The following is a 16,500-nucleotide window of genomic DNA, read 5'->3' as shown; positions in this document are numbered from 1 at the left end:
CCTCAGATAAACTATGAATGAATTTATGACAGATCTATCACTATAAATGAAAAGTTGAAAAGCTCTTGTGTATGTTCTATTAATAGCAGAGCAGTTGAAGTGTGTTCATATGGAAACAATAATACTATACAAATATTTTGGTTATTATTGCTGTCATTGTGTTCTGTGCTGCAAACATGAGATCTGAAAGATGTATACAACCTATAAACAGATAAGTGCAGGGATGGAGCATGGTAGTACACACCTGTAATCCCAGCTACTTTGTAGGTGTAGGAGGAGGATTGCAGTTTGAGGCCATATAAGAATGCAGGCAAGCTTATCTGAAAAATAACTCAAAAAAGGACTTGGGAGCATGGTTCAAGTAGTAGAGCATGTGTCTAGAAAGAGTGAAGCCCTGAGTTCAAATCCTAATATCACACACAAAAAAAGCCTAATCAACTAATCAAATCAAATAAATAGAGGCATGAGCTACCTTAAATTTTTGTTAATCTCTTTCCATAAGTGTTAATTCAAATGTGAGTTTTCAGGCTTTGCTCCATCTATAGTAGAGCCTCAAGTATTGTAATAGTTCCAGGCTAGTAATTTGGAATTAGTAATTCCCTAGCACAAGCCTTTAATATGTATACAGTGGTATATAAATAGGCTGACTGGATGTGCACTTCTGTACCCTGATGAGTATGTTCTGTGGCATTTTGCTGAGACAGGGGATGACATCAGATGGATGCTGGTGAATTTCTCCTGGCTGAACTTGCTCTATTTCCTTGGCTCAGAGTTACTTATGACATCAAAGATTTCTTTAAGGTAAGAAATGCTTGGGGAACAAATACCAAAAGGACAACAACAAAATACAGTAAAAAAAAAACTTAATTTCTTTAACTTGAAGCAGTGATCAGTTTTGTAAATAATCATATATTTTGACTAGAATTTTTTTGTGTGGGGGGTTGGTTATGGGGGCCTGAACTCTGGGCCTGGGTGCTGTCTCTCAGCTCTTCGGCTCAAGGCTAGTGTTCTACCACCTGCGCCACAGTGCCACTTCCAGCTTTTTCTGCTTATGTGCTGCTGGCTTTTTCTGCTTAATTTGGTGCTGAGGAATGGAACTCAGGGCCTCATGCATGCAAGGCAAACACTACCACTGAGCCACCTTCCCAGCCCCTTGACTAGAATTTTTATATCCAACTTTTCAAGGATAAAAGATGGATTTGAGGGCTGGGAAGATGGCTCAATGGTAGAGTGCTTGCCTTGCATGCTTGAGGCTCTGGGTTTGATTCCTCAGCACCACATAAGCAAAAAAAGAAAAAAGCCGGAATTGGCACTGTGACTCAAGTGGTAGAGCGCTAGCCTTGAGCTGAAGAGCTAAGGGACAGCGCCCAGGCTCAGAGTTCAGGCCCCAGGACCGGACCCAAAAAAAAAGAGATGGATTTGACTTACATTCTACAATATATTTTTGTGGTCTACATTGTCATAAACTTGCTTTATATAAAGTTTGTAATTTGTAGGGGTGTTTATGTTCCAATAATTAATATACATTAGGAAAAAAGAAATTGAAAGCATTATTTTTACTGAATCATCAGTATTAATATAATATGTAATTATTTATGCTAATTCTACTATTAGTCATTTGCCAAAATGACTTTACTCAATTTTAACGGTCCACATGACATAAACAATGAGATTTAATATGTAGCACAATGTTTAAGAGAATTTGCAAAGCAGTTTTTTAAGGTGGCAATTGGATGAAGCCTGTGTTTTATGTTTGGCGTCACTTTTTCTAATAAAGGATTATTTTAGGAGTAACTTTTTTTAGAAATTAAGTTGAATGGAATTTTCTCCATTTTGTAGATTACTAAATGAAACTGATATAAGAAATATTAATGAGTGTGTTCAATCTCTTGAGTTCCAAATCCAGCTTCCACTCCTTACCTTAATATTTTATGGACCTAGTGTTACAGGTTTATATATTTCTATTTTGTGGGGCTGGATAATCCAGGAGATAGTTGTGTGTGTAACTAGCTTGTGTAAACACTGAAGTGGATGTAGCAGCTCTTTCTCTAAAGAGATACAGCTTTGCAGCTGTTTTTGTTTTCCACTTCAATTTTCAAAGTCCTAAAGATGACTTTTCATTTTGTTCAGTAATTTTATAGGTCAGTCATGCTCCTGTGTTGTGGTTAAGAAATGCTTCCCATTAGACAGAGTGAATCATGAAGCAGATATATTTTCGTATTAAATAAGTACTTTATTAGATTTGAAGGTATGTTTTAGTTATGACACCTAATCTCCCAGATATGTTCTTAACATTGCAGGGAGAAAGTGGGACTAGTTTTCCTAAAGTTTAGAACCTCACTTAGTATTTTTTTTCCCATTTAAACAGTTGTATACTTAAGATGCTTTGGATTCAGCCCCAAATACATGTAGAAAGTGACCATACATATTTGAATGTATCTAGGCTTCAAATTAATTGGAGCTTAGTGGTATCCAAAGATGGCTAATACCTGAAGATGTCATCATTTCTTTGGGGGAAAGGGGAAGAATGTCTGCTACCAAGCTGTTTGTCATTGCTTAGAGAAGATCCAGTGTGTTGCTTGAACAAAGACTGTCCCTGCTGAATCCCCCTTCTCTAGAGCCCTGCCTCTCCCATGTGTTACTTGTCATCTGAAAACTATTGCAGATCATTTGACTTTTTGTTAGAATTGTGCTTTGAATGAAGCAATGAAAATAGTTCAGAAAAAGGCATCGGGATGGTTTCACATAGAGCAGCACAACTGCAGCACTCAACTGAGCGTGTGCTGTGAACTGGCACATCAGTCAGGGAGCTTCAGTTCCCCCAGCAGCTCCAAGTAGTGCCTTTGTCCCTGCCCCCACGACTGGCACGGGGAGGCCTTGCCGCCATCAGATCACAGGGCCAATAAGCGGCTCAGCTGAGGGGTACTGGACTTGTTCCTTTGGTTGCACTGTCTCACAGAGCTCTCCTGTGTTCTTAGCAGAATGTCAGTACCATGCTTCCTCCTTGGTAGAAGACACAATCATTGTCTAGGAAAACAAACAAACTTGAGACATTACCTCTGGAGGTCTCCTCATCCCATACACACTCAGTCACATGACGTCTCTTTATTTCTCTGTAGCCGGTCCCATCTGTTTTCGTGCCACTGATTCTACTTTACCATTGATCATAGCTTTGAGACTAGATTTACGCTTATTTATCTCTGTGTCTTCAGCACGGAGCAGCACCCATCAGGGCATAAAAGTGGAGGAGGATAGAATTTACATTCATTAAACAATTTTCTAGTTTCTGATGTCATTCTTTACAGTTAGAGTACAAATATTTTATGGAAATATTTGGTGGGAAGGTCATACATGTCACACTTTTCTAATGTTTGCAGGATGAAGAGGAATAACCTCTCTGTGGTGAATAAAATTGTCCAGTGTTCCCCGGCGCTAAAGCAGCCCAAACGTGGGCTCTGCTCTTCTCTCCACCAGACTCACATGTGTGCTGCTGCTGTCGACTGGGGGGGTTTGCCTCACCATGTGGTGTTGCAGATTTTTCAGTATCTTCCTTTAATAGATCGAGCCCGAGCATCTTCTGTGTGTAGGCGATGGAATGAGGTCTTTCATATTCCTGACCTTTGGAGGAAGTTTGAGTTTGAACTGAACCAATCAGCAACTTCGTATTTTAAGTCCACTCATCCTGATCTCATCCAGCAGATCATTAAGAAGCATGCGGCCCATCTCCAATATGTCAGCTTTAAGGTAAGGAAAATAACACTAAGTGGAAGCATGACTGACCATTTGCTAACAACTCTTGTGTAGATCCGGATCTGTTTCTTGAGGCACTTGATTAAGTGGCAGCATTTTTATCATAAACCCTTTCCCTGGGTTTCCCTAGTTAGCATAGGGATTGAAGTGGAGAGCCTAAACTGTAACTGAACAACCCAAAGTTTGGTTTTCTTCATCTGGCTATTACTGTAAAAGATTTGAAAATGTGAAGTGTTTGGAAAGTTAATTCGTCTTCTTTATAATCCCAAGACATTTTGTATAAAGAAAGATACTCATTTATATGGATGGCAGGGATGAATAGAATTTCACAACTTGTTTAAGTGACTCTATTTGTAGTAACTCTGTCAAGTCGTCTTCAGGAAGTTCAGCTGGAAACTGTCTTTCTAGGTGGATAGCAGCACTGAGTCAGCAGAAGCGGCCTGTGACATCCTTTCTCAGCTGGTAAACTGTTCCATCCAGACCCTGGGGCTCATCTCAACAGCCAAGCCCAGTTTCATGAATGTGTCAAAGGTAGGGATTCTGTGCTTTCTTGTCAGGTGTGCTAAATGTCTTAAATACTGTCAAACCAGACAAAAAGGATTCTTTTGGTAAAGACAGTCCATATCCCATGAGTAGTCAGAGTATTTGTACTTACAGCTTTCTCTTGACTAGTACTTATTCCTGGCTGATTTTTTTTAAGCTATCTTGTCATTTTAGTAATTTTCCCACAGTAGATGTCACTTACATAGCACTTATATAGATGCTATGCTTACTATTTTCAAGTGCCAGTGTATGTAATTGCTTTGACTATAAAGCCATAAAGGCTATTCTGGGTACTTTTCTATAATACTAGGGTCTCTTGCTTGGCAGTAGAAGAATACAATATTTAACTGAATAAACTGTGCTAGTTAGAACCATGTTTGGTTTCATATAGTAAAGCCTATATCACTGAAGTGTATTTCTCTTACATTAAAGAAATCCACAGGTGAGGTATTCTGTAGCTGGTCTGGAATTGTTAAGAACTGAGGCTCCCACTAGCTTCTCTCCTCTCCCCAGAGTGCTTTCATTGTTTTTCAGGGTCCTTCTAGCTTTCTGAGGGCCCTCCATGATCCCGTGCTGGCTGAGTAGCTGGCTGGAAGGAATGGGGAAGAAGGGACCACTTCCTTCTCGTGGAAACTTCCCAGAAGTACTTGAGACAATCCCATTTATATCTCAGTCTTGGGGCCTGAGGTTTCCGGGAAAACAGGAAATCTTTTAGCTCAGTGCATTGTACCCAGCTAAAAATTAATACTGCATTCCCAAAGAAGGCTAGTTGATTGTTAGGAAGTAATCCACAGACTCTGCCACAGAAACTGCTATCTTCCCTTCACTCAGTTCCTCATCTGAGTGTCATCTTCTTAGAGGCCTTCCCAAATCACATTTGTGAAAAAAGCACCCTACTTTCTGTGGTATTGCAGTATTTTATTTTTATTTTTATTTTTGGGTCCGGTCGTGGGGCCTGAACTCTGGGCCTGGGTGCTGTCCCTCAGCTCTTCAGCTCAAGGCTAGCGCTCTACCACTTGAGCCACAGCGCCACTTCTGGCTTTTTTTCTTTTTGCTTATGTGGTGCTGAGGAATCGAACCCAGGGCCTCATGCATGCAAGGCAAGCGCTCTACCACTGAGCCACCTTCCCAGCCCTGCAGTATTTTATATTCAGTACTTGAAGTCTCTTCCGTATTTAACATGATCCTTGTCTTCTCCCCACACCAAAACAGATTCACCAAAGAAAGACGTTCTGTCTGTTCCCTTTACCCCAATAAACCCATAATTAAAACAGTGGCTGATCTGTGATAAGCTCTAAACTATGGTTGTCAGTAAACTGGACAATGGAAACCCCTATCATAGAGGATAGAGGGACAGCAGCATCTTCAGTCTTGCAAACTGGGTCGTGTTCTCTTCAGCAAGCCATCTGCTGGCCTGTTTATCTTAAAAGAGTATGGTACACTGAAGGAAAATGGGTCATTTAGGGATTAAAGTAATACAAGTAATCAGATGAAAACTTACACTGGTAGTTACTTTCCTGGTTATGAACTACAGGATAAGAGTGACCTGAAATGCTTTGTAGATTCTAGCAGTTATGCCTCCTGTTGCACTCCAGCCTGTAGGGCCAGAGTCTAGATTCACTAAGGCAATCACAGATGAGGTACTTACGGGCTTCTTCTCAGCTTCCTTCCGTTCGGTGTGAGTGGTATGGTTGCTGTGACCTTGCTCAGTGGCACTGGAACTTTTTCCCCCCATGTAATCTAAGGGAAAATGGGATAAAATTATTTAGCACTTTACTAAGCATAAGAAGTGCCTATCATGCCAGGCGCCAGCAGCTCACACCTGCCATCCTTGCTACTCGGGAGGCTGAGATCTGAGGATCACAGTTCAGAGCCAGTCCAGGCAGAAAAGCCCGTGAGACTCTTAATAAACCAATAAACCACTAGAAAACGGGAAGTGGCACTGTAGCTCAAGTGGTAGAGTGCTGGCCTGAAGAGCTCAGGGACAGTGCCCAGCTTAGAGTTCAAACCCCATGACCGAAAAAAAAAGTGCTCACCAAAGATATTACCATGATAAGATATGTATTCCAATGCTTAAATTCTATCAAGATTAACATCGAATTGAGAACCAGTTAAAGAGTTCCATTTCTCAAAGAAAAATGATTCATTCTGTCATAATTTGTAATTGTAGATCTGTGTCTTTTTTTCTAAATAATTACGTAGCATTTATGGCATTATAGTTGTACATTCTAATGAGGGCCAGAGAACCTTTAATAGAATTCAAATTGATTTTGAAAAAGAAAAAATGATTATGCCTAGATTTGGTTTCCAGACCTTTTCTATCTTTCTCAAAAAGAAAAACTAGTGAATATGAAAGCTTTTAGAATTCTATCAGAGACGGGTGCTGGTGGCTCATGCCTGTCATCCTAGCTACTCAGGAGGCTGAGATCTGAGGATCACAATTCAAAGCCAGCCTGGGCAGGAAAGTCCATGAGACTCTTTATCTCCAATAAACCACTAGAAAACCAAAAGTGGCGCTATGGCTTAAGTGATAGAGTGCTCCCCTTGAGCTGAAGAGCTGAGGGATAGCACCCAAGCCCAGAGTTCAAGCCCCATGACCGACAAAACAACAACAACAACAACAAAACTTCTATCAGTTTTGGGGTGAAACTATGAAGCTATAAGTTTTAATTTGTAAGTATTCATTGCATGTAAAGATTTGGATTTGTGCTGCTTAGATAATTTACTAGGAAAAGCATGTCATTAAAGAATGTGATATCCATTCATTCATGCCTGCATTCCTCACTCATTTTCAAGAAACACTTACCATCTACTAAGTGCCAGAGGCTGTTTGAGGTCTGGAAATATGGGAATGAATAAAATGCATTAAAATGGCATTTCTTCTAGGGGAGGAGTTGAAATCCTCCAACAAGCAAGCGTCATGGGCTTTGAGGTTCTGCCAGCTCTGCCTCACGTACTCAGCTCCAGAAAATACAGACTACAGAGGTGGACAGACATGGCTGTGTGCCAGACATACTGTGTTTGTAGACATTGAGATCAGTTCCATATAGTTTTCATGTCATACAATATCGTTTGATTATGTCATACAATATATTTTCAGCCCTTTAAAGGTGTGACTGTGAAAACTGTTAGCTCATAAAGCATACAGAGATAGACCATGGGCTGAATTTGACTGGTGGTCCATCACATGCCACCCCCTCTTCTAGGAAACAAGTGTACATAGACCTTCGGTATCCTCAGGGTTATGGTTTCAAGGAGATCGCCACTGAGGAAAAAACACACATGCTCAGGATGAAGAGAGTTCAGTACTTGATTCTTGCTCTCATTCCACCACCCAACTTTTACTGAAGACATGTTACCTTCAACAAATCTCAGATTTTCACTTTGTCACTAAAATTAGGCACTTTCACTTGCTTTTCTGGGGAGGCATATTTTCCCAAAATTAAAGGTGGAGAAACTGCTGACCACACCATGATTTAACTACAACCAGTGATAATACCAGCCTGAGAGGTCCCCTCATCATCTGAGCTGTGTAATGAGAATGTGGGAATTAAAATTTTTTTTTGCTGTTGTTTTTAAAAAAAATACATACTTTTGTCCCTGCTTGGTCAATATTACATGTAATAAATTATGGATAAGGCAAAATTTACTGTTTGTCCTTTTAATACTAAAAATCAAATCCCTTAACATTGAAAATAACTGCAAGTCTTTATTTTGTGAAGCTTTGGAAATTGCTCCTTTCTCATCACTCCATTTATCATAAAACGATGAATGTCCTCTGGCTCATGATACTATGGAAAGAGCAATGTTTTGATGGTTTTTTTTAATTTAATTTTGTTTTTTGGGTCCGGTCGTGGTCGTGGGGACTGAACTCTGGGCCTGGGCGCTGTCCCTCAGCTCTTCAGCTCAAGGCTAGCACTCTGCCACTTGAGCCACAGCACCACTTCCGGCTTTTTTCTTTTTGCTTATGTGGTGCTGAGGAATCGAACCCAGGGCCTCATGCATGCATGCATGCAAGCGCTCTACCACTGAGCCACCTTCCCAGCCCCATTTTGATGGTTTTGATTGTTTCCCTAGCATCTGTTGACATGAGTTGTTTCTGAATTAATTGAAGCTGGCATCTTAAAATAACCTTCTCGTGTTTTCTTCTTGTTGCCATGCCAGACTCATTTTGTGTGGGCACTCACTGTTGTGTTTGTCAACTCAAAATCATTGTCATCAATTAAAATTGAAGACACCCCAGTGGACGACCCTTCCCTGAAGATTCTTGTGGCCAATAATAGTGATACACTAAAACTCCTAAAAATGAGCAGCTGTCCTCATGTGTCATCTGATGGTAAGTGATATCTCTGAAGAGTGAATGATTTTTTTAAATTATAGTAGTAGTAACAGAAGTACTTGCTGAAAATTACATGCATATGAAACAATTCCTTGAAGTAATTTTATTCAAAAGGACTCTTAATCTGCAACCTAGATATAGCTTAAATTGCTTCTCCTGAGAATATCTTCCTTCGTTCCTTCCTTCCTTCCTTCCCTCCTTCCCTCCATCCCTCCCTCCCTCCCTTCTTCCTTCTTTCCTTCCTCCCTCCCTTCTTCCTTCTTTCCTACCTTCCCTCCTTCTGTCCCTCTCTCCCTCCTCCCCCTCTTTCTTGTCCTGGGCTTGAACTAAGGACCTAGGTGCAGTTGTTAAGCTTTCTGCTCAAGACTACTGCTCTACCCTTGAGCGATAGCTCCACTTAGGCCTTTTGGTAGTTTACTGGAGATAAGAGTCTCACACAGGCTTTTATGCTTGGGATAGCTTTGAATTGCAATCCTCAGCACCCAATGAGAATATCTTAATTTTACACACACACACACACACACACACACACACACACACACACACACAATTATATATCATGGTAACTATCTGCTTAGAAATTATTAAATATAGTTGGGTATGGTATAATTTGCAATCTCAGTTATTTGGGAGGCACAGATTGGAAAGATCACAGAAAAATTGATGGGTAAAAAGTTAGCAAGACCTCATCTCAACAAATAGCTGGACATGGTGGTACATGCCTATAATTCCAACTAGATGTGAATTATAGATAGGAGGATCAAAGTACTAAAAGGCTCTGAGTCCAAGCCTCAGTATTGCTTTAAAAACAAAGAAGAAAAAATCATTAGATATTAGCAGATAGTAATCAAGATCAAAACTCATAAAACATTATAGTAGCATCAGTATGATTCTTTGTTCTTTTTTACCCCCGATTGCCTCCAGGAATTCTGTGTGTCGCTGACCATTGTCAAGGTCTTAGAGAACTGGCATTGAATTATTACATCCTCAGTGATGAACTGCTCTTAGCACTTTCCAGAGAGACCCATGTTAATCTTGAGCATCTTCGAATTGATGTTGTAAGTGAAAATCCTGGACATATTGAATTTCATTCTATTAAAAAACACAGTTGGGACGCACTTATTAAACACTCCCCTGGAGTTAACATTGTTATGTACTTCTTTTTATACGAAGAAGAATTTGACACCTTCTTCAAAGAAGAAACCCCCGTGACTCACCTTTATTTTGGTCGTTCAGTAAGCAAAGCGATTCTGGGCCGCATAGGTCTTAACTGCCCACGACTGATTGAGTTAGTGGTGTGTGCAAATGGTCTTCAGCCTCTCGATAAGGAACTTACTTGCATTGCTGAACACTGTAAAAACTTATCAGCCTTGGGTCTCAGTGAATGTGAAGTTAGCTGCAGTGCATTCGTTGAATTTGTAAGACTCTGTGGGAGAAGGCTGACCCAGCTGTCTGTCATGGAGGAAGTTCTGGTTCCTGATGGTAAATATAGTCCAGATGAGGTTCACACTGAAGTCTCTAAATACCTGGGAAGAGTATGGTCCCCTGACGTGATGCCTGTCTGGTAATCTGCTACTAAAGAACTTTCTTTCATCAGTAAGATTATCAGCTTTCTGTCTATGCAAGTGTAAATGTTAGGATTCATTGCTGAAATATTTTAGTGCTAGCAAACAGTTTTAATGGACTGGGGTTTTTGGTTGTTGTTTTTGTCAGTCATGGGGCTTGAACTCTGGACCTGGGCACTGTCCCTCAGATCTTCAGCTCAAGGCTAGTGCTCTACCACTTTGAACCACAGCCCTACTTCTGGTTTTCTGGTGATTAATTGGAGATAGGAGTCTCTCGAACTTTCCTTGCCCGGGCTGGCTTCGAACCATGATCCTCAGATCTCAGCCTCCTGAGTAGCTAGGATTACAGGTGTGAGCCACTGGCACCTAGCTTAATGGACTGTTTTTAATGGATTGCAGAGTCATTTGAAAAAATATGTATAAGAAATCCAAATAGCCAAAAGTTCCTGATAATATATGACACTGACAACTGTGTGAATTAGATGGTTGATAAGATATAAACTACAGATGGTTCTGAATACTCTTCAGCCTTTCTTGAAGACATATTTTTTAGCTTCTAAGCAAATTTACAATATTAAACTTGGATCTCTTTAAATTATGCTTTTATAACTCCATATTGTTTCAGTTGCAGCTCATTCATCTTGGTGTGTAACTAATCGTGGTGGAAAACTAAGAGTAAAATCAATATACCGATACAGAGGCTTCCTTCATTGTATTTACTAAACTTTTAGCACTCTTAAAAATCATAAGATCGCCGGGCGATGGTGGTTCATGCCTGTAATCCTAGCTACTCAGGAGGCTGAGATCTGAGGATCATGGTTCAAAGCCAGCCTGGGCAGAAAAGTCTGTAAAACTTTTTTTTGTCAGTCGTGGGGCTTGAAGTCTGGGCCTGGACACTGTCCTTCAGCTCTTCAGCTCAAAGCTAGTGTTCTGCCACTTGAGCCACAGCACCACTTCCAGCTTTTTTCTGCTTATGTGGTGCTGAGGAATTGAACCTGGGGCCTCATGCATGCAAGGCAAGCGCTCTACCACTGAGCCACCTTCTCAGTTCCCCACCCCCTTATCTCAAACCACCAGAAAACGGGAAGTGGCACTGTGGCTCAAGTGGTAGAGCACTAGCCTTGAGCTGAAGAGCTGAGGGACAGCGCCCTGGTGCAGAGTTCAAGCCCCATGACCGACAAAAAAAAAAAAAAAAATGAAATCACAAGATCATCCTGCTATTCAATTAACTCCTAATGTCTAATATAGTTGAAATTCTACTTTATATTAACTTAGAAGGTAATTGGCACTTGATTACAATTAAATAAACTAATTCAGTTTATAAAGATTAATGGATTAATACTAGATAGATACAGAAATAAGTTCTGCAAGATGTGTCTAGGAATCAGCATTTACTGGCTCCCCGCTGTGGTCCTGGAATCCTGTTAGACCCTTTGCATAAGTGATTTAATCATTTAATTAGTAGTACAGTTAAAACTCTTCACCCGCCTGCTATCGTTAGGCAGATGATCTGTCATCACAATGTCATGGAATACGTGGCTCCTTCCTGCTTCATAACCTTCTTAGCCACCATGGTGCTCCTTGCCTTCCCTCCTCCCATTTCTCAGTTCACTGGAGCCTTCCTTACACCTGGCCCAGCCCACTCAGGCCGAGTCTCTGCTGTGTGTACACGTGGCACTCTGTGTTTCCCCAGATCTTTCCTCACCGGAGTCTTCTTCATACCTGGTCCAACCGCTGGAGCCTTCTTCGTACCTGGCCCATCCACTCAGGCTGGATCTTTGCTGTGTGTGCGTGTGGCACTCTGTAGTTTCCTGCGGCATTTATAGCTGTGTTGGTTTCCTAGTTATTTGTCTCTTTATTACCTGTTCATTCCATTGCACTGGAAACTCGCATCAGTGCCAGATAACTGTGTTTTTTGTTTTTTGGTTTTTTTTACTTATTGTAACTGTTAGAAACCAACTTCTTAAAAATAAGTGAAATATTTATTATTTTTCCAGTTTGAATAGTTATAAAAATAATTAAGATATTCTATGGGTGGTTCTAGGAAGCAGCAAGCTTTATGACCCTTGGCATTATTTTCTCACTGAGCAGTGACTCTCTGTGAGCTGGTTAAAGCAGGTTGCTCGCACAGACCATTTTGCTCCTCACTCTTGAACACTATCTTTCATTAGGCAGGCACAGTATATTCTAATGGAACTAGTAAAACTAGTTCTGTGTGTGTGTGTGTGTGTGTGTGTGTGTGTGTGTGTGTGTGTGTGTGTTTTCTCTGTGTCTTTGCTGGTCCTAGGACTTGAACTCAGGGCCTATCCCTTAGCTTTTCTTGATCAAGGATAGTGCTCTGCTCCTTTGAGCCATAGTTCTACTTCTGGCTTTTCGGTGGTTAATTGGAGATAAGAATCTTATGGACTTTTCTGCATAGGTTGGTTTGGAGCCACGATCCTCAGATCTCAGCCTCCTGAATAGCTAGAATTACAGGCGAGAGCTACCAGTGCCCAGTGTAAAACCAAGAGTTACTGCTGTTGTTAGACATTTCAGGAAGGCACAGAAACCAGGAGTGAGGAGCCTTTTTTCTGCCAAGGACCATTCAGATATTTATAACATGATTCATAAGTCATATAAAATTATCCACACAAGCAGATGGCCTTGGGCAGCTGGTGAGAATCCTTTGAAAATATGTGTCTGTCCCCTATCATGTCCCAAACCATTTCAAGGTCCTTACATAGTCCCTGGGATGGAAATTCCCTATCCCTTGAATTCAAATCCAGTCAGAATAACAGAACAGAACCACAAACAAAAGAAATGGCTTAGCAGAGATGGAGCTGGGGGTGAGAGCAGTGGTGGAGATACTTCAGGGATCAGCCCCCAATCTCACCCTGTGTTATTTTAATATGACATACAGAAGGAGAGCCCTGTGCCTAAAAGGCAAGGGAACAGAATGGTCTAGTATTTGCTCTAGAAGCTACGGAAGCAAAGGAGAGAGACTGGAGAAGAGTTGTTGAGGGAGAATTCCCCGTAGCTTGCTAGCACAGAGAGAAGGAACAAACAGGACTGGTCACCTTGGGTGAGAAGCTCTGATACTAAGTGGAGCTTCTCATTGACCTTGTAGTTGAACCTCAAGAACTAAGCACTGACATGAGTCTTAAAGCAGAAGATCTAGTTCTTTCATGTCCATTTCCTCCAGTTGGTTTGAGTTTTACTGCGTTAATAAAAGGAAAGAGTAAAACAGTTTTTAAGACAAAAAAAATCCCAAATAGTATTTTTAATATTTTACCCAATTAGAAACATCTCCATATACCTTAAAGTTTATGAAAAGTACTATTTTTCTAAGATTACAGAATTCTAACTAGATAAGTAAATGAGTTTGTTATCAAATGTATTCCCAATTTTAGTCTTTGAAACATTCACAGTCCTTTGGGCTTATGTGTTGCTGTTCATTTGTTGGTTTACATTTGTTATAGGATTCTGGAGAAGTCTGAATAATTTTTTTGGAAGGAGTCAATGGAGAGAGTGAGGAAAGGATCCTTTTGTAGGTTATACTGAATAAACACAAAAATAGGCTTCATATGCTTTTCTTTTCCTACCTTATGAGTCTTGCTGGCCTCATTTGTATTGTATTCATGCTGGAGAGATGAGTCAGGAGTCAGAAGATTTTTAAGTGCTTATATATTGCTTTTATGTTTTTGTGTGTGATCAGTGTCCTTTGAAGAATGTGAGAATTCTTCCTTTTCTAGGTCTGGTCTCCTATATTAGCCATGGATGCTTTCTTCCTTTCATGTAACCCCCTAAGTTGACATTTTTAAAGTAATAATTACTTTTATTCACAAATAAGAAGTAACAATATCTGACACTACATAATTGAAGTATTATTATAATCATTCTTACTATGGAAATTTAACTAAGGACTTTTACTCCTCTATAACTTGAATTCATAATGTTTTTACTAAAGTTGAATATGTTATCTAAACAGGTAAGGGGAAAAGCCCCCACTCATAAAATGCACCAGGGGGCGCTGTATTCCAAATCTTCAAGAGAAATGTCCTTAGTCCAGGGATTGCATTTTTATTGAACAGAGATAAATGCTTAGACAGAAGTCCATATTCTTGCTCTTCTTTGAACAAATTTCGGGTTTTTTTGGGGGGGGGGCCCGGTTGTGGGGCCTGAACTCTGGGCCTGGGTGCTGTCCCTCAGCTCTTCAGCTCAAGGCTAGTGCTCTACCACTTGAGCCACAGCGCCACTTCCAGCTTTTTTTCTTTTTGCTTATGTGGTGCTGAGGAATTGAACCCAGGGCCTCAGGCATGCAAGACAAGCACTCTACCACTGAGCCACCTTCCCAGCCCTCTTTGAGCAAATTTCTATTCCAGATAATGAACTTTGTTTTAAAGCAACATCCGTATCAAGCTACTAAATGATCACCTCCTAAATAATCACTTCAGAAGATGAAAGAAAGCTAAGCACAGAATTTCATTTGTCAAATAATTTACAGTTCTTTTGAAGTTGCCTTCAGAACCTACAGCTGATTTCTTTTCTTTTTTTTTTTTTTTGGTGCCTTCGCTAGGAGTACTTCCTTTATCTTTTTAAAGCAAATGTAACTCCCAGAAGCAACCTGAAGTCATTGGGTGCTGATAAAAGAATAAGGAAGATCATCGAAACCTACAGTGCTGGATATGTTTTCTTAACCAAAACATAGGTTCTTAACTTGTTAGTCTTTTTTTTTTTTGGCCAGTCCTGGGGCTTGAACTCAGGACCTGGGCACTGTCCCTGCACTTCTTTTGTTCAAGGCTAGCACTCTACCACTTGAGCCACAGCACCACTTCTAGCTTTTTCTGTGTATGTGGTACTGAGGAATCGAGCCCAGGGCTTCATGCATGCTAGGCAAGCACTTTACCACTAAGCTACATTCTAAGTCCAACTTGTTAGTCTTATACAAGTTGTCATGACCCAGTAGGGAATAGCGTCTGACTGGATAGAAGAAAGCACTAATTGTATAACATAGCTTCTCAGCCACCTGAGAAATAATACTATTAATTCTTTCTTTTTCCTGGACACCCTCATGCTGGGCCTTTTGCTTCTGTAACATTATTCATACTAAAAAATACCCAGGGAATCACCCAAGCTATGAAATTACATCATTGATAGTAATTTAATCTTTCTAAACAATCTTCCCCTTTCCAAACTTAAGGTAGTATTCATTATTTTCTTGCTTTCCTTTTTAGTTTTATTATCTCTATGTGTGTTCTTTATTTTGTATGTTATTGATTTTAGTTTTATTATCTCTGTATTTGTTGGCTTTGATTGCAGATATTTTTAACTTTATTTAAAAAGAGTATCATGCCTTATGAGTTTTTGAATATTTCATAAACCTACTATGTATTGCTATGACTCATCTATTTAGTTATTACTAAGTTAGAGCCTAAGTTGGTTAGTTCAGCTGAGGCCCATTTATTGTGATAACTGTTATATAATATTTTAGTCAAACACAATTTTTAAAAATCTAGGTCACTGTTGATGTGACATTGGGCTTATTCCAGGTTTGTTTTTTATGACAAATGGTGATGTTTTGTTTTTTATGACAAATGGTGATGTCATGAACATTCCTTTCTTGTTTTTTTTGTTTGTTTAAAGCAGAGTTTTACTATATGGACCCCAAGCTAGCCTGGAATGCTGATCTTTCTGCCTCTGCATCCTGTGTGCTAGAATTACAAGCCTACTGGCTTAATGAACATTCTTATATGTAGGCTCTAGTATACCAGTAGAATAATTTCTCCATTGATAAAGTTTAATTAACCTTTTCCTTTAGCATATCTAAATGTAAGAATGGAGTCATTCTACTGGAGTTTTCAAGAGAACTTAAGCAAAATTTTGTGATGTAAGTTTCCAGAATGATTAATTCATCTTACTAATTTCTTATTGATTGGATTAAATCTACAGAACTAGAATTATCAATGTTTCTTTGAACATTTGTCTGGCCTGTCCCCTTTTACTACTTTTTATCAGTAGAACTAAGAATAATTTGTGTTGTAATTTTACATAGTAATATATAGAAGTAAGAAGCCATGGTATGCCTGTAGTTAGTTAAGGGCCACTGGTCTAGTTCCATGAGACACTTAAGGTAAAGAAAGTTAGTCTTCTTTCTCTTTCTAACATTTCTGAAAGTACAGTCTCACTGAAATCTAGAATATGTGTCCTTTCTAGAGTATGCCATCATTCATTCCTTAGGAAACCTGCCATCTTACAGAGAGTAGAAGAATGTGGTGGAAAGCCAGCAGATCCTTTGTTATCCATGTAAGCAGATTTCTTTCCCTC

At 39.9% G+C, this 16,500-nt stretch overlaps 1 protein-coding gene across 1 annotated transcript; it reads left to right on the top strand.

Moving 5' to 3' along the window:
- Positions 1 to 3,378: 3,378 nt before the first annotated feature.
- LOC122100923 (F-box/LRR-repeat protein 21) lies at positions 3,379 to 10,200 on the top strand. Its single transcript, XM_042671332.1, has 4 exons — positions 3,379 to 3,744; positions 4,159 to 4,281; positions 8,458 to 8,629; positions 9,557 to 10,200. The coding sequence occupies exons 1-4, from the start codon at positions 3,379 to 3,381 to the stop codon at positions 10,198 to 10,200; spliced, it is 1,305 nt and encodes a 434-aa protein (XP_042527266.1).
- The last annotated feature ends 6,300 nt before the right edge of the window (positions 10,201 to 16,500 follow it).

The sequence above is a fragment of the Dipodomys spectabilis genome, unplaced genomic scaffold, assembly GCF_019054845.1.
Source record: "Dipodomys spectabilis isolate Male_0828 unplaced genomic scaffold, ASM1905484v1 ptg000611l, whole genome shotgun sequence".
NCBI lineage: Eukaryota > Metazoa > Chordata > Mammalia > Rodentia > Heteromyidae > Dipodomys > Dipodomys spectabilis.
The sequence above is the reverse complement of the archived record's forward strand: the minus strand, read 5'-3'. Positions and strand labels throughout refer to the sequence as shown.

Excerpts from the sequence above, each read along its gene's own strand:
- LOC122100923 (XM_042671332.1), top strand. The coding sequence starts at position 3,379 with ATGAAGAGGAATAACCTCTCTGTGGTGAATAAAATTGTCCAGTGTTCC. Across the intron at positions 3,745-4,158 it reads TCCAATATGTCAGCTTTAAG|GTGGATAGCAGCACTGAGTC; the intron begins GTAAGGAAAATA and ends CTGTCTTTCTAG. Across the intron at positions 4,282-8,457 it reads GTTTCATGAATGTGTCAAAG|ACTCATTTTGTGTGGGCACT; the intron begins GTAGGGATTCTG and ends TTGCCATGCCAG.